Below are 25,497 nucleotides of genomic sequence, written 5' to 3' on the forward strand. Positions count from 1 at the left end.
GAAAAAAATGAATGAAAGCGACAATAAAAAGAAAGAACGAACAAACAAGAACAAATGAAAAAACAAAAAAGAACGAATAAATGAACAAGAAAGAATGAACAAAAACAAAAGAAATGAACGAGAGAAGACAAAAGAGCAAACGAGAGAATGAAAAAGGAAAAAACAAAGAAGACAAAAAAAGATGTAGGGAGGGTGGGAGGAAGGAAAGAGAAAATGAAGGAAGGAAGGGAAGGAAAGACCCAAGGAAGGAAGAAACAAAGGACAAGAAAGTTAAAATAGAATGAAGAGAAAGTAGGAGAGGCACAAGGAAATGAAGATAAAGAAAGATCAAACCTAAAAATGGAGATAGGTTATAAAAAAAAAAACAAAATAATTATTGCATTTGTCCCCAATTTTCTGGTGAATATTAAGTTTTCAGAACTATTTTTGTACTAACAGAGCTGAAATAAGCCCCATTTATGTGACCTCATCAACCACAGTAAAAATAAAAACAACTAAGAAAGCCATCTTGGTGTACAGCAGCAGTGTTCTGATAAAGCTTCCTCTCCAGGGTCAGTCTGCAGCAGATTACACACGACTCGTCTCCCCGGCCCCCTGCACCTCATGACTGGGGAAGAGCGGATCCTCGGCTCGCGACAACAATCGGCTCATTGATGGAGCCTATAGCTCTGGCAAGCGGGCGGCTGCTGCCGGGACTGAGGCGAGGACACAGTCAGCGTCATGTGCTGCCGACATGTAAACAAACTGCGTGTTGGCCCCACTGACTGTGTGGCACATGCTCCCTCTGCTCTGACTAAGGTCAACTACTTCCTGTTTGTTCCTACAGCAAATGGGTGGAGATGGAGCTTATCCAGCTACAGCACCTGGGTTATTGAACAGCTGATATATTGCCTGGATGTTAAAAGTTTGGGTTAGATATCAAGGCGTATCGGCTTTTTATCAGTGTATGCCTTCATATTTTACATTATCTTTCTGATTTGTATCAATTTTTGGCTTCAGTTGTTGTTAGGACATTTTACATCAAATGTAAATCATTATTTTTGAATTATCAGATCCATATCAAAAGCTTTGTTAGTTTAACAACTTTTCCCCCAGGCACAAATAATATTCTAACTTCAGGAACATCCAAGAGTAACAGACAAGTGCCAGGGTCTTTCCATCTGTTTTATAGAATCATTTGCCACCAGTGCAGAGCTTGGCCAACATCGGCGTTCCGATTTCTCTTCAAGAATCATAACATATACACTGGAAAGACCAAAATATCCCTACCTATACAGAATGGTATACAGCACTTTCAGAGACCGCCTCTTACGAAAGATGGATACGAAATAAATGGCCAGTTTGAGGCATATCAGAGTACATGGGAATCATTCTTAAAACTAGAGAGGAGAGATTCAAATAACAGGGGTCCAAAATAAATAGATACAATGTGTGTGTGTACATATTTTTTTCCCCTTTGCTTTAGCTCTGACTGGTTGACAGGGGGAGTATGGGAGGATTGGGAGGGGTTTAGGGGAGAAAATGTTAAAAGCTAAGTCCTTCTCTGTATAATTACCTAATGTTGTATTCTTTACAGTGCTGATATTGTTAATATTGATATCACTGTACGTTTCATTGTTGAAGGATTTAATAAACATTGAAAAATGAAAAAAAAAGAATCATAACATATGAAGATTAATTAACATTCAAAACATTTTTAGCTTAGTGTTCCATCAGGAGCACAGGCAACTTCACGCCTCATCCATGTGTGAGAGAATTTATTGTAAAACAGAATTTTACTACGATTTCTAACATAAAGCCAAATGGATTACAAAGAGGCCATTTTTTTAGATTAGGGAATAGTGTGGTTATTATTAAAATTACCATTAGCAGTAGGATTTTTCATATATTTTACCTCAAGAATGAAGATTCTAAAATCTCCAAAAGGAGGCCAACATTTCTAAATCCAAGTCTTGCTTTCTCTCGCTCTCTTGCAGCCTGAATTAGCCACACATTTGACATGTAAATAAAAGCTTATTTCAGCCATGTGCTCCGTCTGCAGGATTTATCAATTTGCCTTAAAAGACCAACAGACAACAACTCTGCCAAAACTTTTTGCTGCAAACCAAGGGAAAACTGGCACATAACGTAGGAGACTATTCAGGGAAGGTGAAATTTAGTAGAATTTTTGCCTTTGGCGATTCCCAAGCAATGAAAATAGAACAGAGGAATACACAGAAACTGGCACAAGAGCGTACTTGATTGCGACAACAACCAATGCCAAAGTCTTGTACAAAAACACACACAAAAAAGGCAACTCGAACTCTAAGAGAAATGCCAAGATCCCAAGGGAATGTTCTCTAAGACCGGCTACCTGGGAAAACCTCAAAAGGAATGAAAAGGATAAAGGTGCAGAGAAAGAAAGAGAAAGAAAGAGACAAAAGGAGGCACGAGACAGACCTGCATACTTCACATATTTGCAATGCCAAAGAAGAGCACTTAAGCCGTTGTGTGAAACCATGTAATGCCAGACTGCATTTAGAGGTTGGCCACAATCTAAACAGTAGGACTTGTCTTTGGGCAGGAAGTCAAACATGCATGGACAAAAGGAAAACTATGCATAATGCATGTGTGCTTAAAGAGACTCGTGCTGCCACAAGTGGAGGCTTTTTCCTCCAGGACAGGGCCCGTTAAGAGAAGATATACACTCTCGCTCCGTGACAGGCAACACAAGCAACCCCCTGAAACGTCACTCAAGCTGTTTGGATAAAGCCGGAGAGATCTCACAGATGTTCAAACGGCCGTTAAAGAGACAAACGCGTCGGGTTCAGTCCTGTAAAACATCCAATCCCTCTCTGGTCTCCCGACAGCGAACCCACCTAGACTTCAGCCCAGATAAACACTGGCCACACTGTGTCCTTAGAGCGAGCTCCTCTTCTACAGACGGCCCGCTCTCGTCCCAAACACACACCGTTTCTGTCTCTGCGCCCGCGTCAACTGGAGACCACCCTTTCTGTGGGCCTCCCACACTTCCCCTTCTCGGCAGGCCCACTCATCATTTGACTCACGCAGAAATAGGAACGGACCCCCCTTCCCTCCATCTCTCCCTTTCATTTGGAAATTTACTAATCGTGTGGCTCATGCTGACTGAACTCGAGGTGTGTGGCGCAAAAACAGTGAGTAATCAGCTGTTGTTTTCAAGGACACAGCTGCAGGGGTCAGACAAAAGACGCAAATGTCAAGGGGAGGCGTGGGTAGCAACATGTTGAGTAAGAGGTCATTCATTCAAGACATTTTATGGTTTGGCAAATCACACTAGAAACTAATATGACATACCTGGAGAGAGAGAGAGAATGAAGAGATTTATGATACTTTGTGAAACGATTAATCGTGATGAATTAATCTGATTAATTCAATTGAAATGATCGTCAACTGATTTAGTAATTGAAAATAAGCAAATATGTACATTTTGCATTTAAGGTAAAAATAAAAACATTCGTCTGTAAATATTTTTTACCCAAAAGTCCTCAAGTGGGATGGTTTTAGCTTCATCTAATTCACATTGACTAAAAGGATGCTATGTAATTACATTATAGGTAATAAAATATATTTCCTTATTTAAAAGAGGAATTGGGTTACTTCTTTATTGAATCTGTTAATGTATTTTTAATATTGTACAAAAAAAGTGGTGGAAATGAAAAATCTGTAGAATGTCCCAATTTTTTTATACGATTAATTAATTCATTATCAGAATCGATAGAATCATTGATTACTAAAATAACTGTTAGTTGCAGCCCTAATACGAGTACGAGTACAATACTATGCATTTAGACTCAATGAAACTTAATCACAATTACGTAAAACTTTTTTGTTGTGCAAATAAAAAAATGCATTTAAAATAATTTTAAGGCTGGAGCAACAGAATATTTGGTGATGTGAAATAAATCTTTAGCTCAGTTAAGCATTAGTAAATCTTTGTGGACCTTAGCTTGACTGAAAAAAAAAAAAGTCTGTAATTGCTTACAAGTTCCAGATTGTTCCTGTAAATTGAACTGTTCACTTTAGCATTGATCGTAAATAAATCTTAACCCAGAGAATTCGCAAATTGTCTTGTATGTTTTTTGTAGCAAAGATTGCCCAACGAGAAGGTCAATTCGTAATTGTGTGACAGATGTGCTTAAAGCCCCTTAATCAGGCTACAGCGTGAACTCTTTTGTACAGAAACTCTCAATTGGCAAACTGTCGATGCAATCATACTGTGTGCCCTCAAAATGGATCCCAGGAGTGAGACTGGCCCTGTTAGGTGGCCAAGATGAAAAATCTTCAGCTCTGCTGTGAAGATCAGTGCCACGGGGAGCCAGCCTGAACCAGGACCGCCAGGCGACGATCTCAAAGACCTCCTGCCGTTGACAGTTGGATTTTCTACAAGCCACTGACCGGATCAGTGTCTATGGCATTCTAGCTCCGTAGTTTCAGGGGGAAAACAAAAAAGATGTGAAAACGGTAGTGAGAATAAGAATGAGGAATTGCGAGTGATAGGGGAGGGCAGCGGTGAGAAGGCAGTTTTGAATGCACCAGAGAGACCCAAAGAAAAACGAGTGCAATGGTCTTTAAGGACTTGTCCCAGTTTGGTTCAGTCTCTATACTCTTAAAAATAGCAGCGGAGACCCTTTTGGCAATTTTATCTTTTCCACCAATTCTAATCAATTGAGAGATAACTCTATAGTAACGGTGACGCTATTCATTAAGCTGAAACTGTTTACTCAGGCTGGCACTACACTTCCTCTTCTTTGTTTCTACTCGGTTCTAAACAGACTTACTCAACTCTCTCTACACATCTGCATCGCTATTCACACTCTCGGGGTTGTTATTTATGCTTTTCAGAGAGGAATATGCAAAGAAAGAGATTTCTCTGCAAAAATGTGATCCCCCCCCTCCCACCACCCGCCCAACAACATACCTCCTGTCTTCTCCCTCTTTTCCATCTTCTCTCCATGTTTCTCTTTACCGCCTGCACCACTCTTTCCCCTCTCTGGTTCCAGTTTGTTGTAAGGAGATGGCAACGAGGCAGCAAATTTCTCCCCGAGCTCACACCAATTAGCTGTCACGCCGGAGAAATTACAGAACGGGAGCACGGCAGATGAGAGGGGGGGGGGAGGTGGAAAGTGGGACAGGAACCTTTTTATAAACACACTAAGAGGCGAGAGGTTGGCATGCTGGTGTGTGTGTGTGTGTGCTACACGTTTCTTCAATTGAAAAAAAAAAAAAAAGCAAAATAATATCTAATTTAAATCTATCATAAACAGTCTGACAATAGGATGATTCCTAGACCAGAGCAGATAGTTTGTGAATGGTTTCCAAACTGGTTTCTCCAAAGTCTGACCGGCCACCTACCCTTTTCAACCCATTTCCATTTTTCTTTAAAAACTTTCATTAACGGCTATATATATTTATTTTTAGTCTTCCTGCAATAAGCGTTAATCAATTAATAATAAAACAATAAAACAAGCAAGACTGATGCCACTTGGATGTATGCAATAACTTTTTAAGTTGTCTTCAGCAATGTAATATTTAGCATTGTTAGCGTTAACCTTAAGCTAGTGGTGTCCAGGTGTATTTCCTTGAAGTGAACCAACATTTCTACACGCCGTATGGTCCATGACAGACAGGAGTCAACTTCTAAAGGAGGGTCAGTTTGTTTCTTTAGCAATTTACCGAAACAGACAAAAATTGGATAAGGTATTGGCGAAGAAGCAATATACCCGACAACGACCAAAATTAAGCTCTCCGTCGTAGCCGCCTCAATAAACACCTCATGCCATTAGAAATTATAATTTGTTTTTCCAAACACCTCGCTGATAACAATAAATTAAGGGTCTTCGTCCCTTAATTTATGGGACTTTAATACCGCAGAGTGTTGCTGTCAGTTCAGTTTAGTAGCCTGGCTAACGTTGTGTTAGCTTATCAGAACAATAAGTTGGGTTTTTGAGTTCCCAAACAGGAAAACATATCAAGCTGAAAATTGGCTGACTTATCAGTGCATCCCTTCATGTCAAGCTTTAACTCACCACAAAAGTCAAATTTTTTAAATACGTCAAACGTCAATTTGAAAACTTTTCTGCTTACTTCGCCCAACTTCTATTGAAAACACCTTGGTTTGTCACCTGACTGACAGCTCTTGGCGCAGGCTGCATGGTTTGTGTGTGTTGCACATAAAACTTAAAACCCTTAAACTCAGTGGCATGTACCCTTACGACCTCCAGACTCATCTGCCCTGTAGCCAGGTGACAGAATCTGCATCTTTCAATGTGTCTGTGTGAGTAGTAAAGTTCTCAGTCATGACACGGGTCCTTTAGAAAATCTATTTTAAGAATGAGCCTAAAGAGAAAACATGGGTCACACACACACACACACACACACACACACACACACACACAACACAGACATGGTAGCTGCTGTTGCTATGGTGACACTGGTGCCAAAAAGTGCCAGATAAATAAAACCCCACATCTACAAGGGATCAAATACATCTTCCCTTGGGATAGCTCTTGTACAATGTATCCTAGGAATAAAACTTTTTACATGAACATTAACGACAGAATACATTTATTTATTTTTTTCTGTTCAATTGTTGCTTTCCTTGTATGACTGGTTATCTTAGTATTATTATTTTTTTAATTCCTTACCTTTCTTTCCAGGTCTCTACATTGGTAGACTCCAACCGAAAAAGAGAGTAATCCAGAAGAATAAAGACCAGATTAGATTAGGTCAGCGTGCATAATCCAATGATCTCTCACCTCCAACACGCTCAAAGCCTTTATAGCCGACAACATCAAGCCAACCGAGCTGAGGAACCTGTCCTGGTCCCATCCAGCTGCTGTCTGCATGTAATCTGTAGGGTCAGGATCAAGATCACAAACATTCGGACTTTTGAACTGAAAAAGGTTTCTTTAACTCGCTCCTTTACACAAGTCACTCTTTCCGTCCAAGAAAACTTAAGAACCTGTTGAGACACACCTCTCAGCGTGAGAAGTGAACATTGTTCCGTCTTAATCGCAGTCTGGTTCTTTTTGTTCAAGTGGATTCGATTTCAGCGATGCACAGACAAGTTCGAGCTGACATCATACGCGCTTTGGGCTAAATAGAAAACAGTGCAGATCATCAGTTTACAGAATGGCTTTGCTCTCTCAGTGTGTGTTCAGCCAGGTTCCACGACCCTAGATTGACCTTCTAGGCATTTCTAGTGTGGATTCAAACTAGAGGCAACAAAACTTGAGATGTTGAGATTTCTAAATGGCTGACTTTGGAGTCCCTGGTTCTAGAGTCCTGTCACTTTATAATTGTGCGGTCTCCCAACCAAATTTTTCCACCCTTTACGATGACATTCACAATGAAAGAGAGATTGAATTGGCTGCTGCTGCTCCCTGTGTTTGTCACATGGCCTTCTCTGTGCCAAGATACGCCTCGACAGCTATCCGTGTAAGGAAGCTTCGTTGAAAGACTATACCTAGTTCATTGTCTGAAAGATAATACAGGTGACTGGGTTAACCAGGGTAGAAAAAAAAGCCAACATACTCCTGTGAAAATGAGGAAGCGTGAAAAGCTGTCGACAGAGAGCAAACGGTAGTGGCTTCACACGGCTCATCGTCGTGTGAACCACGTGAAAGTGGAGAAGTCCTCTTTGAAACGCACTGAATCTGCTCACGTAGGCAGATTCATTCTACATTAGTACATTTCGTGTAAAGAACATAGAAATGACAAGGAGAGGAGTTGGAGCCAAATTGCTACCGCAGTTGATAAACCCATTAAGTTTTCAGCTGCTCTTTGTTAACGTGAGATAAATGGGTTATAATGATTTTCATTCAGTCAGGACTTTACGCTGACTCTAGCCACATGCATCACAGGTAGATTCTAGTAAAGCATTGATTAATGCCTGGTTTTAAAATTAGTTAACTGGACTTGTAGCCATTATTTTGAGCCCATGTGGCTGAACACCACACGGCATGACAAACCCGATTGGACCGTTATACCTAGGATTTCTGTCGGCTAATGTGTGGTCTCTCAGGTTTGGAAATGGGCCGACAATCGGCCGACAACTCGTGTAGTGTGCGCTGGACATTACACTGAGGAAATGAGGAAGGGAGGGTCAGAGGAGAACACCGGAACTGGAGCTGAGCCTTTTTTCATTCAGTGTCATCAAGAGAAAGAAAAAAAGGCAGGAAGAGACGATAAAGCCGATGATTAAAATGAGGTCAATAGGTTTAATTTATCGTGCGATTAATTGATTTATCGTTTATCGCGACAAGCCTAACTACACGGTTCTTAAATTTGTACGAAAGCATTACCAAGCAGGCGTGAAAGCTCATTTGAGCTAAAATTGTCGTTAAAGGCTCCAGGGGTCAAATATCCTGTTCTGTAAGCCATTTTCACAGTCAAATGGTGAGGATGTTCAAAAGAATGTGTGGACAATTTGTTGCAGCTTATTTCCACAGATGCTTCTCAGACATGCCCTTCACAGCAAGACATTTTCAGCTGGAGACAAAGAAGAGAGCGGAAATCTGGGAAGTTCAGACTACTTAACAATGTAAATGTTTAGAAAGCGTATGCGGTTTATTTAAGCAGTCGTCTTTGACCAGCTACGAAATAAAAGCATAAAAACACTTCTGGGTCTAAAGGACGCATGGGGAATAATTCAGTCCTTCAACATAGCTTTTTTTGTTTGCTTCGCTTTGCTTCTAAAAAGGTTTGGACAGTAGTTTTTTTGATTTTAATCTGGTGTAAGGAGGGCATTATTCTAGTCTGTCGTGGTAAAGCAGGGACTTTGCCTTTAGCTCTTTATTTACTGCTCTGGCTACAAGCCACCATTGACCTGCGGCCATCACACACGGATAACAGCCGAAAAGAAAACCAAGATGCCTTGTGAAGATCTCAGAAAAGCGTTTCCTCTGTTAGGTGATTGGGTTTTGCAATGGAGCAAGGAGACCTATCATGTGGAAAGAGCTAGAAATACAGCTGAAAGGACTTACTTGAAGCTAACTAGGACTTCTCCTTGACGGGTGCTGGTCATTTCATCACTGCTTTTCCGTTTTATACCCAAGTTGTACCCAAAGAAGTTTTTTGTCAGGGAACCTTTTGTAATATTCAAACCTACCATGGGCATGTTTTATACCCGCTTTTCCAACCAGTGATTTCAAGGTGCAAATGCCATCTGACAATTGCACAATTACTACAAAAACAAAGCATGACACAAAATTTTCCCAAAATGTAAGTTGCAAACATCTGGGTCTCGCACGTCAGAGGACGTCTGGTCTGACAAAGGCGCTCCCATACTTCACCCGAAGCCAAACAGTCGACTTCGGGTCGCATCGTGGTTACGCGACGCCAGCATTTGCACGCACCTTTTACATTACAGACCACTTGGGAACACCCTGCCACTTCTCACAATAATTACCAAAACTGAAAAAAGAAGACAGGTGGGTAGGGGCACAACACGTATTACAAGGGGACAAGATTGTAATGGGGCAAACTGACCAGTGACCCTCCTGGACATCTGCCCTTCCTAGGTCATCTAGGCACATCCCACTGGGAGCAGCATGTCCTGTGAGGAAGTACAAGACAGATGTCTTGGTTTCCTTCTTGGAAATGTTACCTTCGAGCCCCAAATTCACTCTTGCCAACAGGCTACCTCACTAAAAGCCTTTCAGGGAATTGCTGACATATTCACAAATTGTCCCTCTCTCTAATGTGTTTGACATTTTACTATGTGAACAAGAAGTCTAAAGCAAATATGCTATTCACACACACCTGACCTCCAGACATCTTTAGTACATTTCAGGGCTTACATACGCATGGGAAAACGAGGGGCTTATAATCTGTATAAAGTCTACATTGAACACAACATTGCAATCATTTGTATCCTTCCATCCCAAAAAAAGACAGGGCGATAATGCAAATCTACTTCGCGCCGCATTAGGCTTTAGCCTGTGCTGTGTGACTGACTCGGCAGCTTTGAGCCTGGAGGAAACCTTCCACCGATGGAGCTCAATCAGTCTCCATCTCACCAGATCAATAGCCATTAGCCTCGGAGAGCGTCCGTCTTCTCATCTGTGTTCGCAGACCTCATGCTGGATGAATGGGACCCGAGTCATAAACATGGGCTCCGGATCAGATTTCTGCTTCCTTTTCCTCGTACTTGTCTGTTTCCCCTTGTTTTATTGTACAAACACACAGCATGCTCATTCAGATATTACAGAGCAAGTATATGAATGGCTTACAATGGTTTAAAGGCTGTCAAGTAGCCAAGGGCCAGCGGGGGCTCTTCATCTTAATGCATTGAGCAGAAACACTATCAGCACAAATACGAACAATAATTTTAACATTAAGACACTTAAAAACCACACACACACACAAAAAAAAGACTAAAAATAAAAACGTCTGTATTGAAGAGTGGTGGATTTTCTACTGTTAGCTTCCAGTGAAACACACACAGGACACTTGTTTTGGTTTCATTTTGTCTCAGAACAAAGAAACCCGAAACAATGCGACTAAAACAAAGGAGGAGAAAAACATGAAATAGATATTGGTGAAAAATAAATAAAGGGCAAAAAAATAATAATTAAACAGGCAACAGGCAAGAAAGTAAAGAAAGCAGACAGTTGAGTAAAGATGGTAAATGATGAAGAACCGGAGAGGAAAGATGTGTATGGAGTTTGATGTGGGGGTTGGAGGGGCTCCTGTGGGAAGAACCTCAGACTTTGCAAGTCATGACAAGACTTTTCAAATACATGAAGAGGAAGTTCACAAGCAACACAGAAAGAGTCTCCTCCTCCCCTTCACTCGTGCTATTTAAAAAAAGTAGCATCGGTCTTAGCCACACACCGTCTTCAAAACTGGAATCAGTGATCAGAACAAGAAAGTTAATCAGGAACATTAGCTTTAAAGGCTAATCTAATCAGTTTGTTGTCATTTTTATTCCACATCTAGACAGCTTTTCTTTGGAAACGTCAACAGATTAGTGGCAAACATCTGAACAAACTGCAATCAGCTCTGCTGCAAAATATAGAACATCGGTTATCTAATTTGGGCTGGTTTATTCTAGACCTAATACTTGATATGCGCCACTTGAGTCGCCAAATTACGGATGTTTTCCGTTGATCTGCATTATGAAATTATGTCAGTTTCTTCAATTCCTTTACATTAAATGTTTCAAAACTCCCAGCATTATCTATGGATAAGCACATCAACAACATATGTAGTTCTGCACATTAAATTTTGAGTTTACAAAAATTCACATAAAGGTTGTTTTTTTTTTCCCCTGTTAAATTCAAAACTTCTACCTCTATCTAAGAACATGCAACATGTTTGGAACATTTTCCCACAGTTTTAGATCTGCCCACATGTTTCTAGGTCTCGCAGACTACATTACAACAACATGCCGGTCAGGGTTTGTTGTGTCGCAAGACTTCAAATGCACATCACATCAGCAATGATTGACAAAACGCACCAGGAAAAAAGTCTTGTCACGGCTAACAGCGACGGCCGCAGATTTGTTCCAGAGACCTCTTTTATTTGCTTCTGCTGCAGCGGTTGCGCCTCTGCCATAAACGCATAAAAAGGTTAAATCGGCAATGCTTCTCAACCTGTTAAATTAAAGGTAATAAATGGTCCAAGTGAGATAAGGAGGTGTTTATGGCTCTCTGCAGATAGCTTTGTTGTAATTTGAGAGAAGAATAGTAGAAATCCATATGAAGGATGTGCACTTCACAAAAAAAAAACAAAGTTTGTTTGCAAGAATGTTTCTTGTTTCACTTTTTAAGCGGAAACCAAAAGATCACCTCAATGTGGATACCGAACTTCCCTCTGCGGCTCGTTATCTCGCTAGACCCAAAACCACAGGAGCCAGAGGGTGGCAAGTCAAAGCGCTGCATTCTGCTGCTTATTAACAGCATCTATTTAAGTATTCCCCAAAATCTGACATCTCACTGAGGTCCAGTGCATCACTTTCACCTTGTGTGTGTGTGTGTGTGTGTGTGTTTTGTACAAAAAGTCAGTTTGTTTGTATATACAGGTATGTCTCACGACCTAATTGGCTAATTTACTCAAAACACCTGCAAATGTTTCCTGGTATTTTAATTGTCATTGTAGGTAAAAAATAAATAAATAGAGTATATTACTGCCAAAAAAATCTCAGAAATTTTCTAGAAAAACAAGGAAATTTCTGACTTTGAAAAGTCTAAAATTTGCTAGAAAAAAACTCAGAAATTTAAAAACCTAAACTTTTTTAAAACCTAAAAAAATAAATAAAACCTTATTCAAAATTCATGCTTCAGTAGACATTTCAACATCTTGAGTCTATCAAAACTTATTCTTTTTTATCTCACTTTCTAATTAAATTATGATGTTTACACTGAAAAAGTACAAGCTGGATTAGATGGTTTGGTTGAGCCGTGACTGTTTCTAATGATGAAAATAGCTGAATTATTACAGGTCAATTAAATGCCATTTTGTCAAATATATTCTGAAACTTTCTTGGCAATATTTACTTGTGTTTTTCCCCCTTAATTTTGAGTGACAACTTTTTAGCGATTCTAGTGTAAACTGAGGGACATGCCGTATATTACCCCAGAATAACAGCTTTAAATTCGCTGTAGCCATCCTAATTCTTAACCATTAACTACTCTGTACATCTCAAAAAACTGCATTGCCCTGTGAGGTTTTAACATTTGTTTTGATATACAGTTCTGAGGTAACCCACCTACCTAATGGGTGTTTAAACACATGGAAGCATCAAAACAAATACCCAGCTCACACATTTTTCTCTATGTTCAGTATGCTGGGTTAAAATAGAACATAACCTTATGTTTAAGTGACCGCTTGAATCTCCACAAGGAGCTCTGGAATTCACAGTTTATGAGCCATTGTTGCACCGACTATAGGCCCGCATCTGCTTACACCATACAGTCCTCACTCAAAAATTAGCCTGCTGAAATAACATGCTAGCATTTTATTATACAGTCTGTGAAAAGAAGCGTTTAGTATATGACGGCACGTTACATTACTCGTTTTATTACGGAAATAAGACATTGGCTGGTACTGGGGAGAAAAAAAGGTAACATTTAGCCATGGTAGCTATTTGGGGGACGGGGGGTAAAAAAAAGCTAGCTTTGGTTGTTCAGTGCACACCCAGGTTATATGTGCCACGCCATGTATTGTTTACATAGCCTGCGCGGCTGTGCTCGCTGTGACAGCATGGGAAACAACGCATACCAACGCCAAGAGAATACATTATTCTGAACAGACACGCATTATCTATATCCTCGCTTAATCTGCAGAGAAACTGGGAAAACATGAATCAGACTGGTGACTGGTCCACCCACAGTCAAGCTAGCTCAGCTTAAAGGAGCTAGCATCCACTAGCCAGCAGCGAGGATCCACCAAATCTGAGCCAGGAGTCCTTAGCTTCCAGGCTAGCACACAGAGCACAGTGTTCAAACATGTGGATTAAACAACCAGCCCATTATTAAACAGTGGGTTCATGCAATAAATATTAAATACTCCATTTGTAGCCGAAAATAAATCACTCTTCTTGTACTATAGGCTGACTCAATGTCTCTTTGACACATACAGGTCTGGTGGCTAAAGTAGAACATTCCAGTTTTCCTTACAATTTAACTCCAGCTGTTTTTTCCACTATTCGTGTTTTACTATGCAACTGCTGGGCTGTATGCGTTTAATAACCATATTAAGACAAGAGCACAGGGTTGAACTTCCAAACACCAGAACCAGACAAACACAGCAAAATCGAGGAGCTGTCCGAAAATGGAACTCGGGAGAATTAGCAGTCCTGCTAATGCTGAGCTATATGTTGTAGAAGCAGAAATCGATCAGATAGGACATATACACAACAGCATTAGCCTTGGCTATTTACTATGCGTTTCACTTAAGCATATGAGGGGAATTTACAGACTGTTTTCATTATGAACCACTAAGAAGACCACACAGATGGGAAACAATGTCCATCTAGTAGCTGGACCAAAGGAAGCTTGGTCTCCCACTCCTTACCGGTCTTAAAGAACGCCTCTATGTCGCCGGCGTCCTTCGTGGTTTCCTCCGCTCCTTCCCCGGAGCTCATGGCTGCCTCGACCAGATCCCCCGAGCTCACTACCTCCTAAGTGGAAGATGCCTCCAAAAAACGAGAAAAAGATTGAGCACGGTCTCTCCGGTCCTGGAAAAAAGCGTCATGGAAGCCACACGGATGGCTGCGGGGACTGGTGAGTGTTAGCCGTGCCATCTGCAAACCTCCATCTTGGGGTAACGTAATTGGAAACGATCAGACAGGGGGCACCGGGTTCCTCCTCGGAGTGGAGCCGAGGCGAGAGTCTGCGAAGCGGCGGGAGGGGCTGGGTCGCTCGGCTCGGTGAATCTCCGTCAGATTTCGGAAATGAGCAGACGTCGGGTCATCAAGGAACAACAGGAGTGCAACTTAAGAGGCCAAATATGGATCATTACAAGTTATAACAAAAACAATAACGTGACAAAACAGCGCCTCGTATTATATTTGTGAAAAATTAAAGCATTTAAGTCACTGAATTCACAATTTTACTTTAATTTATGTGCTGTATGTTGTAGTAACAGAAACATCTTGGGGGGTAAACAGACAGATAGAAACTGATTGTTTTAAGAGAATACTAAAGGTTTAGTTGATAATTCTTCAAGAAAGTAAAACTGCAGTAAGGAAAGTCTCCCGGAAACAACAATACCAGAAAAGGTCAGCTGCTTTGGTTAAGATCCTGTCATGGTGGGCTTTATTAGGCGACAGCTGACCGCTTGTGGCTGCTGCCATCTGCTGGATGAATCTGGAATTGATGCATTAGATCTGCTCCAACATCATGTGTGAAATAAAAAGCGTGATTGTGTACATACAAATACTTCTCTAAATTTTTCCACATATTGTCAAGTTACAATCACAAATTTCAATGTATTTTATTAGAATAATACATCAAATTTAAAATTATGCATCATTTGGGAGGTAAAGGGTGAATCTTAATTTTTTTTAAGTTGTTGCTGTTATCTGACTATTGTAACATTTGCATTCAATCTCCCAAGACATTACTTTTTTTTTTTTAATCTCCTTTTTGCATCTCCTTTTTAGGTATTTCTCTCTGTAATTTGCTCACTTAGAGTGGGACTTTTTTTTCCTTCTCATCCTTCTTTGCAAAACAGCTCAAGCTCAGTCAGATTCTTGCAAAGGACAAATCTACTACTGATATATACAGAACAAAACAGTCCTGTGTTGAAATACATTCATTTGATTGTCAACCTGACGTCCAGAAACCATAAAATGTTGACGTGTCCATAAAGAGATAACATGCGAGGCTTTGTTTTGAGTAGAGGGATGATGGGACGTAATTTTCAAAAACTGACTTTTATTTATTTATGTTTTTTGTTCTTTTTTGCCTCATGTTGCTTTTATATCAATTCCCTTATCTGAGTGCATCTGTCTAATAATTATAACAATGAAAACATTAAGACATTATTAATGTAGAAATGGTTTTCATTTATTCTTTAAATAAACTACAATAAATAAACTACAGCTTCACTCCCTTTTACCCACATTTGCTGTGTTTCCTGTGTTGTCCACCAGGCGGGAGTGTTATACCAATGCTCAGCTAGCATCTCCAGGAATGTTTACGTTCGTTTTACTGAAATAGATCTACTGTGCTTCCAAATATATAATAATAATAATAATAATAATAATAATAATAATAGGAACAAGAAAGGTATTAAATTACTTAGTTTTGTACAAAACGGATTAGACACATTAACACAGACACATCAAAATTTTAGATGGTTGTTGTGGCTTTAACTATATTTGATTGGTACAATTCAAACTAACAGTCCCCATAAATTTCTTGTGATGTCAAAGTCGGCCCAAGGCATAAGCAATCTAAGGTGCTGCTTTGAGCAGGAGAAGGGCCTGCAGGACAACTGACTTCATACAGAGAATATATTCTTATTTAATAGTTGTGGTGACTGGGAAGTTGGCCCCCCATGTAACATTTTGTTTAAGGCCATGCTCAGTTTTCAAATGAATCTATGCTTGACAAAACAGTTTTCCTCCATTTTCGTAACATCTGTAAAAGTCTGTTTCAGAGATGCATGAGGTTGTAGTTGGTGGTGTCGCTGTTGACGTATTGCAAGTACAGATCCTGACCTGGGATTTTTTTTTTTTTTTTTCCCACAAAAAGAAGTGAGCCTCATTTTCCATTTTGAAATACAGAAAATTTGTCTTTTCTGACATCATCACAGTGAATACGGATGTTTGGTTTCATGCTGTTGTAGGGACTTGGACAGCACAGTACAGCTGTGTGAAATTTCATTTGTAACAAGAGTATCGAAACTTCTTGTTCCGTTTTTTTTTTTTTTTCTTTTTAAATGAGCAGTGGAAAATTTCATGGGAAACGCAGTGACAGCAGTGGCTTGTTTTTATTAACTCAGCCCTGCTGAATGGCCGACCCCAAGTCCTCGGATTGTTTTATTCCCACCGCAGCCCCTGTCCCCGATAAATAGCAATATATCCCTCCGAAATGTCAGCAGTAATTACTCCTGCGCTCTGAGACAACCTCTGAAATGAAAGAAAGCTGGTGACGATCATGTGCCCTTATCTGTGCTTTGTCCACATATCCCCCCTGACTGTCCTCGCTGCTGCTGGAAAGAACCACTAGCGGTCCAAATCTTCGCTCTCCAGAGCCACATGTGGTCTGTTTAGTGTGTGAGTGTGTGTGGCTTTGTGTGTCGCAGTCAGACACAGCTCTCAGCAGAGTGGCGTCCTTGCATTAGCTACCCCCTGCTAACGCTGTCATAATTACAAGGAGGAAGAAGAGAGAAATAGCAGCAGGTGGGATTGGCTCACAGTCTATGGAAGGTGGCCGGGGTCTGATTAATTAAAGCTAATAGGTTAACTGGAAAGCTGCTCCAATTAGTTTGTCACAGATGCAATTTATATGTACAATTATTTGACCAAAAACAAAAAAAAAACAAAAAAAAAAAAGAAGTTTGCACCCTTTCATATATATAGTAGACGCAGCATACAGTGGAGACTTAATGCTGGGGTTGCTTAGCTTCAGCAGGGAAAAGAAAGTTTGTCAGAGATTTTTGGAAAATAGATCTAAATACAGGGTAATTCTGGAAGAACATCTCAAACCTCAGGACTTGAGGCTGTTCCAGCATGGTGACAACCTGAAACACACAGCCAGAGCTAAAACGGAGTGGATTGGATCACTGAATATTCATGTATCAGCACAGTCTGATCATGTTCCAGCAATAAATTGAACAAGGAATCTGTCGCTGTAAATGAAAATGGCTATTAGTGTCTGTCTCAGCTAGAGCTAGTTTGCAAAGAAGACTTGGTGTAATTTTAGGAAAATGTGGAGCAGATGTTAGTACTGACTGTTCCCTCCCATGACGGTCCTACAACCAAATCTCAGCTTCTCAGGTTGGCATGTTCTCAGTGTTCTCTCCCGGTACTCCGGCAAGGCCCAAAAACATGCATGCTTGATTAGCTGGCAACTCCCATGATGGACTAACAGCCTGTCCAGGGTGTGCCCTGCCTCTTGCTCAATGGCCCCTGGCGGTAGGCCCCTGCAACCCAGCACAGATCAAACGGGTAAAGAAGATGGATGGATGTGTCATACCTTCCATTTCACAATTTTGCCAGTCTGTCTGACCTTTAGATTCAATTTGTTCAGATTAACTGGTACCGCACCATCTACTTTATACATCGCCAATGGACTGGATGGTTATTTATATGAATATCTAAAAAATAAATAAATAAATAAATAATACATATTTTGAATCACTGCCAGGAAACTTTGAAATGTCGTCCATAATTGAGCCACATATGCCATGTCCTTGAGGCATACTGTGTCCAGGCCTTCTAATACTATTTGCTGTCACAGTTACAAAACAAATTAAGTGACAGAGGTCTGAAGGCCCTCCAAGGGACAAATGCCACTGCAGGCGGAGAATAACAGCAGTGAGACAACGTGCCGTCCTTAGATGTTTACGAGGGCCAGTTAAATTAGACAGAACATCTGTATTTATACTGAGCTCTAATCACATGAAGAAATTTGTCAATTGCTTTCCCTGGGTGTTACTAAAATCAATTCCTAAAAGGTTACACGGCAGAGCATGGCTCAGAAACTCACATTTCCGAGTCAAACAGTGAACCTCTGAACGCATCACATCCGACCTCCGCTCGGTATCCTAGCAACCACAAACGCTAGCATTCTCTCAGACTGTGACAGTTCCCGTCTTCGGGTAGGTCGGCTCGTTTGTTTTGCTTGTGTGGAAGATGGACGCTTCATCCGAGGATCAAACCAAAGAGGAGGCTAAACCCTCAATCTTAAGTTTAATCTCACCGCAGCGTAAGGAGCCCAAAGAAATGTGTTACTTCAACAGCAAGGCAAAGGTAATGCTAATGAAGCTAATGGAGTGGAATTCAACTGATACTGTTACTAAATGTCAGCACCCTGATTCTCGTTATTGTACAAATTACAATGAGTCACTGCGAGAAAGATGTCACGGCGGTCGGACGGAAAGCGTCGAAAACCAAACGCACAATAAACAAATAATAAATAGATAAAAATGGACGGCGCGCGGGGGGCGGAGGAAAAGCGCACATACGTCAGTCCGACGTGAGGTTCCGCTCCACGCCCTCTGGAATCGCGCGCAGGGTCAACAGCTCACCACATGGGGTCCTCTCGACACCCTTCTACGTTAAATAGTACATTTTATAACCTTTATAAAATGAACTTTGATGGTTCAATTGTTAGCTTTGTACTCGTCACATTTGAAACAACATTAAGTTTTAACCTACTATTCTAATATATTGACTTCTAAAGTTTTCGTAATACCTCTCTAGGTTTCATGGTAATGTTTCATATTTTGTCTTTTAATTTGGTCTTTTACGGTTCCTCATTCCAAAGCCTGCACATTTTCAGGATGCTTTCAGTGGTTGCTTATTAATCAACTGTTGAATATCATATTACGAATCATTTTTGTCAGAAAACCTCCCTCAAAACCTTTTAGATTAACAGATTGACAAACAAACATAACATTTTAGCTACAAAGAACCATTCCCTCGAAACCTGGCATATTAACATGCTTGGCATCTAGACACACTCTCACACTTTGATGTTGAGCAAGCTCCGCACTGGTGGCGACACGGTTCTGTAGAGCAGAAGATGGAAAACTAAAACTTCTGCTTCTATATATATATATATATATATATATATATATATATATATATTCCAAACACATATTGGCAAAAACCGAAGCTGTAAAGGCTGCAAAACACATTCATGTTGTTGGCATCTTCTCCATTTTCAGATCACCGAAGTGTCCATGTTTGACCGAATGTATCGTAACATTGAGGATTTCGAGACGAAGAAGCAATACCACACCAAGAAGCACTCGAGAGAACGAGGACTCGACATAAACGAGGAGGTAACAGCTACGTATGAGTAACTCTGTCACTTCACCTAGTTTAATTCTTCTATTCTTTTATTGCCTTAACCCCTTCCATGCAGTGGAACGCCCACATGGCGTTTTTCCATTGTATTTTCCAGGGGTGAGGGTTAAGGGTTAAATAGAAAAAGCCATATTAGTGGCCTGTAAACATGCTGTAAAGTAAAAATCAGATCATAAAAATCTTCTTTCTAGTTCTCCTACATTTAATATGACAGTTGCCTACCTTAAATTAATACTTTGTCTAACCATTTTTTTTTAGTTATTTTCATCTTTTGTTCAGTTTTCTTTGTTTCTGTCAATATTTTTCCATTTTGTCTGAGGAAATGTTTTCCAGATCTGTCACATTGTAACAAATTTATTTCTGGACGTTGACTGGGCCACTCTAAAACTTAAACATTCACATCATTAAGTTATTCTTTTTTTTCTTTTTTTTTTTTTTTGGATCCAAGTTTAAACCAAACCAAAAGTTCCATCCAAACTGGTGGAAAATAAAATCTACTCCTCTCCAGCTTTAATGCAGACACCTGAAGGTGTTAGGCAACTACAACAAAATAACAACTGATCATGATACTGCCACCACCTTGTTTCACTGAATATTGCATTCTTTTGGTAGGTTTCTCCGTTGTGTTTGTTTCAAATTTACCCTTTGAAGTTGTTTTCAAACATTCAATTCAGGTTCTTTTAGACCAAAGCACATTTCAGAAGGTTTCAGACCCTGATGTGATCGGCAGCCACCCTCTGTAGTCCAGACATAAACTGAAATTAGGAGATTATTGTGGTGTTGGCAGTTTGATGGTCTGGAACATGTAGGTGGCAACACATCACCAACGATGTTAGCAGCAACAATAAAAAATAAAAAAACAAAAAAATTGAGAAGTTTTTTTTAACAGATTTTTCCAGACATGGAAAGAAAAACAGCAAAAACAAAACCTGTAAGTTTTGTTCTGACAGGTTTCCCAGGAGTCTCTGTTCCAGCAAGTTCACTATAACATGAGGTAGCGCAACGCTTCGAGGAAGGGCAACGCAAAGAAACCCGAGCCGAATCTCAGACTCGAGCTTGTCAAATGTCAAAGGTCACGAGAGTACGATAAGAAAAAAGATGAAGAAATTATTGTTGAGTCTGGCCAGGGAGGAATCCCAGGAGAGAGCCTCTCTTATCTGAGAGAGTTATTAATTCCACTTTAATTTGAAAAACCCACACAACCTTCTAGTAAACAGTACAGCAAAGTATTCTAGAGACAAAAGTGAAGTTGTTTGTGTTTTACGTGTGTGAGAGACCCGAATGGGCAGAAAAGACTCAAATGGACCAACTGATTCCACCATTCTACCTTTTATTAAACCTCCTGAAATATGTTGGTGTTGATTTAGTGTTTTTAGTGGCCTGGCACTGACATGCGAGCTTTGTGACATTTGTTTAATGTTTGCTTTCTGAAGCCTTTTCAGTTCCTCGAAGTAATTATTCATGTCAAGGAAAAGTAGCTCACAGTGAGTTTCTGGGTCGCTGAAAGCAGAAAGAGCGACGAACAAAGCAGAGGCAAACACACACTGCTGAGCTTGTAATTACACCGAGTTGAGTGGTTGGCTGTCAGGGTTGCTGACAGTTCCTGCTGAATTAGGACATTGCTTTTCCAAGGATTACATTTGAATATGAATGTAAAATAAACTATTCTCTTGTGTGCTCAGAGACTGGATTATTTCTTGTTGGCCCCATATTTTTTGCTGAAACCCATTAAACCGAGACGAGGAGCTCACAGAGCCAGGAGTGGGCGCTGTTTCCTATTGAGATTATATAAGTGGTAGTAGAGTTGGGGAGCCACCAAATAAGATCTTTTTTTTTTTTTTGCTCTAATGTCGATTTCTTGGCAGCGTGTTCTTCTGGACGTTCATTTTAGCAGCAATGTTTTTGTTACAACACTTTCTTTGTCCTTCACACCTCGACATTGCTATTCTTGTAAACAAAGTCTCTTTTGTGTGGAAAATGCAAAAAGAACTGTAAAAAAATGAACAGTACAGAATCTCAAATTGAAAATCTTAGTAGGCGAAGAGAGCGTTTCTCTTACGAACCCCCTTTTTTTAGCGTTTATCTTAATAAGGTATTTCTAAACTGATCTGGTTTACCGTCATCAGGAAATGACAGCAAAAAGAGCAGCTTGTTTAAACTTACACAGATCTAAATTCGTAACGATAGCTCCTGACTCCTGAACATCTTTTTAATGACTATTAAGTTAGTTTATTTAATTTATTTAATATAATATTTAATGACTAACGAGTTAGTGTTTGTCCTTATCTACTCAGCACTGGTGCTCCCCAGGGATGTGTTCTCGCCCCACTTCTCTTCTCTGTACACAAACCACTGCGCCTCAGCTGACTTATTTGCAGAACTCCTGAAGTTCGTAGATGACACCACTGCCACTGGTCTGACCCAGGACAACAATGAGTTTGCGTACAGATGGTGTGAAGTCAGTTAAATTCCTGACTGGTCTTTGAAGAAAATATTCAAAGATCCCCTTTCTGTCTGCAACGACCTTGCAAGAGGTTGCGTGAAGACATTTAGCTCAAACTATTTCTGAACATTCAGCTTATATTTGGGATATTTCTGAATCTATCCAGAGACTTTTGAAAGCACCACGGCGTGTCCAGTTCTAAGTATCACTTTCTCTGCCCTAACAGGAGAAGTCCAGACCTGTGGCTCTGCTGTCGTCTTCGGAATATGGCCGTCGTTTCAATTCAACCATCAACCGAACAGCGAAGCGGCACCCACGCGTGGCTTTGATCAAATCCGATTTTTACAGGAAAAGCGGGATCATCTGGAGTATGGCAGAAGGATATGGGTCAGTGGTTCCACTCTGAAAGCTCTGTCCCACCATGATGTACAAGGTTCCTTCCATCTTCACATAATAAATGTGTTTTTCACCTGGTTGTTTTTGTGTGATAGGACAGTTTCTACCACTGTTTACCTTTTCAGATACATGCTTGACATAGAGTTTCAGATTGAATAGGATTCATAGTCCGCTTTTTTTTTTTTTTCCATCACTTTTTTCAAACACCTGTTTTCTGTTTTATCCTGAACCATCTTCTTTGAATCACCAGGCTCCTCGTTTCCTTTCGTGCACAAACTGTGAACTTACACAACCAGAAACGTCTCTGTACATCAAATAACTTTAGTCTGTTTTATGTTATCGCTAGTCGGCCTACTGATATTTGTGTTATGGTTGAAATATACCTTTTATTCTCGGTAGTGCGGCGGGGAGCTATTTCAGTCTCGTTTGGTGTTAGAACCGCAGCGTTTGTTAATGAGGATTAGGAGCCAACACACAAGGTGATATTTTCTGCTTTCAAATAAGAAGGGAAAAAAACCTGGATGAATAAATGAACAGTGCTGTAACACGGGGTAGTAGTTTGTAACTAAAGCCTTTAGAAATAATTGGTTTCACACCTCAGGGAGCCGTGGAGTAAAATCTGGTCTGTTGCTCCTTGGCACTTTTTCTGTAAGATCATCGTTGTTCTCTCCGCATGGATTTATGAATATTAATACCAACATGCTTAAAATATCTCCTACATTTTCCTTGTTAACATTTTCATGGAGCAGTGAGTTGCTTTTGTGAAACAAGAGACAAGATGAAGTGCTTCTATAGGTTATTTCTATGCAATGTTTTATTCAAATGTGTCCTTTCTGATACAGCATATAATAAAATATTTAATCATGGCCTTGGATATTATTTCTTTACTTGCATTTTCTTTAAGTGGTAAAAAAAAATCCAACTGAATATATGACTCAAAACGCAGCTTTGATCTGGAACGATTCTCTATTTAGTTTGGGCTTACATTTTCTTTAAAAAAAGACAAACAAACCCTAGATTGTAGCATATATATGGTTTATTGATCCTCCAAATGAAAATATTTACAAGTTCAGGCACTTAAAACGTATTTTTTGGATTAAGGAAGTAATGCTAACTTACCTTAACTAATCGTGAAAGTCTGAAACGATCTTAACCGGCTCTGTTGTGGGGCAAAGAAGGAATTTTCATAAAATGAAAAATGTTACGGACGACCCTGAGTTTCATCTTCATGAGATCAAAACAGTCAGAGGCTTCCTCGGGACCGCTGTGATATGGACTGTTACAGGAGATCCTTTCAGCCCACAGCCATCAGGATCTACAAGAACGCTTAACGTAATAATGTAAATGGTATTGGCGACAGCAANGCTAACTTACCTTAACTAATCGTGAAAGTCTGAAACGATCTTAACCGGCTCTGTTGTGGGGCAAAGAAGGAATTTTCATAAAATGAAAAATGTTACGGACGACCCCGAGTTTCATCTTCATGAGATCAAAACAGTCAGAGGCTTCCTCGGGACCGCTGTGATATGGACTGTTACAGGAGATCCTTTCAGCCCACAGCCATCAGGATCTACAAGAACACTTAACGTAATAATGTAAATGGTATTGGCGACAGCAAAAGTCTGTCCCAACTACTTTTAGGCTCATTGTGCATGTTTTCACTGAATGACGGTTCCAGCGTGGGCTTTTTAGTTTTTGGAGAATTAAAACAACACGCGCTGAGAATTTATATACAAATGTTTTAATGGATAACAAAAAAAAAAGATGGCAGTGAACGTTCACACACATGCTGTTGGCATGGCTCCAGCTTTCATTATTTAAAAAACAGAAACCTTTCCCCTTGCTTCATGAGTCAGACTCCACCTGTTGGCATGTGGGACACATATGCAGCTATAAAGCTAGAAATACAATCACAGGTTTTATTTATCTTTTTTTTTTTGCAAACTACCCATCAAGCTGGCAATTTGTTGACACCAACAGCCCCTATATGACGAGAATTATTGTAACATCCATTTGGAAACGAAATGAACCAAAAATCAACTCTCAGTGCCAATCAGGCAGACAGAGTTGGAAAAACAAAAACAAACAAACAAAAAAAACAAAAACAAATTGACTCGACAGGCGGCTCAATTCCCTCAAGTATAAGGCCGTGAAGCACTGCGACACCGGCATGGGTAGTTAGCTCCACACCACTGCTATTTTACAGACAGGTGACTGGGGGTCCTTGAGAGCTGCACTAATTCAGCCACCCTCTCTTTAGTCAGGCACTCCTTTAGGCCGTGAAGAGACTCCTCAGAGTGACGTCCTCGTAACACTGGAGAGGTGCAAACCCACTCAGAGTGCAGCGTTGAAGGACCGCGCCGGCCCACCTCGGCCTCCTTGATGGATGCCGGTCGGGTGCGTCGCTGGCTTCTGGTGATGGGTTCTACTTACAGAGCATGACAAATCACTTCTGTGCCGCTTTGTGCGATTGTTGTTTCCAGGTGTGTTTTGGCGGCCGAGGCGTGCTCAGGGCATCACGGTCCCCTGCGACAGAGACCGGGTCATCTCTGTGTGGACGAAGTAGGTCTTCAGCTCCCCTTTGCCCTTCACGTTGATGATGCCGCGGCATGAGCACATGTAGCCCAGGTTGGATAAGATGCCACTGGTCTCTTCTGTAACCTGAATGTCACAAAATCCTTTGGATTATTGAGAAATAATATAGCTGCTAACATACCTGTGCTAGCTGGCTAACTTTTTTGTGTCTAAAGTGGGTGAATTTGTTAACACACGGAGAGCAATGAACAGTACTCAGAGACAAAAGTGATCGCCACTCAACGCAGATGAAACAGGTCTTAAATTTCATTCATGGCGGCATTTAAAAAGGTCTTAAAAATACTTTGTGAAACCTGCAGACAGCCTGTGTAGAGCCACCAGTTCTCTCTGAAACAATGGGCCAAACTTCCAGCTAGCTACTGTCAGAACCTTACAGGATGCTGACAACTTTTTACCCAAGTCCTATGTTTTAAAAGACAATTCAACCAAATACTAAAGAAATGTATGAACATTTCCGAAACTGAAGAGAGAGAGAGAAAAAAAATTATCTGTCTTATTACTCTGGCATTTAGAAAATAGTGTTCATTTTGTAATCCTGGCTGACTTAGATCAG

At 40.4% G+C, this 25,497-nt stretch overlaps 3 protein-coding genes across 5 annotated transcripts in view; 1 reads left to right on the forward strand and 2 right to left on the reverse strand.

The window, feature by feature from the left end:
• The window catches only part of LOC103146016 (triple functional domain protein), a 96,687-nt gene extending 82,312 nt beyond the window's left edge, over nucleotides 1–14,375 (reverse strand). The window contains exon 1 of one of the 3 annotated variants that reach the window (XM_016677217.1): nucleotides 14,041–14,362. In XM_016677217.1, the coding sequence (XP_016532703.1) occupies nucleotides 14,041–14,110 (70 nt within the window). In that variant the 5' untranslated portion in view covers nucleotides 14,111–14,362. Of the gene's footprint in view, nucleotides 1–4,939; nucleotides 5,023–14,040 lie in introns of those variants that run through there. The other 2 variants (XM_007563719.2, XM_016677215.1) reach the window with 2 other exon arrangements.
• Nucleotides 14,376–18,239: 3,864 nt separating this feature from the next.
• Nucleotides 18,240–22,430, forward strand: cfap90 (cilia and flagella associated protein 90). Its single transcript, XM_007563718.2, has 3 exons — nucleotides 18,240–18,448; nucleotides 19,369–19,485; nucleotides 22,180–22,430. Exons 1-3 carry the CDS (start codon nucleotides 18,332–18,334, stop codon nucleotides 22,357–22,359), a joined length of 414 nt encoding a protein of 137 aa, XP_007563780.1. The 5' UTR covers nucleotides 18,240–18,331; the 3' UTR covers nucleotides 22,360–22,430.
• A 1,640-nt stretch (nucleotides 22,431–24,070) lies between these two features.
• The window catches only part of LOC103146018 (adenylate cyclase type 2-like), a 71,212-nt gene continuing 69,785 nt past the window's right edge, over nucleotides 24,071–25,497 (reverse strand). The window contains exon 25 of the mRNA XM_007563721.2: nucleotides 24,071–25,010. Within this exon, the coding sequence (XP_007563783.1) occupies nucleotides 24,858–25,010 (153 nt within the window). The 3' untranslated portion in view covers nucleotides 24,071–24,857. The remainder of the gene's footprint in view (nucleotides 25,011–25,497) is intronic.

Source organism: Poecilia formosa, unplaced genomic scaffold (genome assembly GCF_000485575.1).
Source record: "Poecilia formosa unplaced genomic scaffold, Poecilia_formosa-5.1.2 Scaffold150, whole genome shotgun sequence".
Taxonomy (NCBI): Eukaryota; Metazoa; Chordata; class Actinopteri; order Cyprinodontiformes; family Poeciliidae; genus Poecilia; species Poecilia formosa.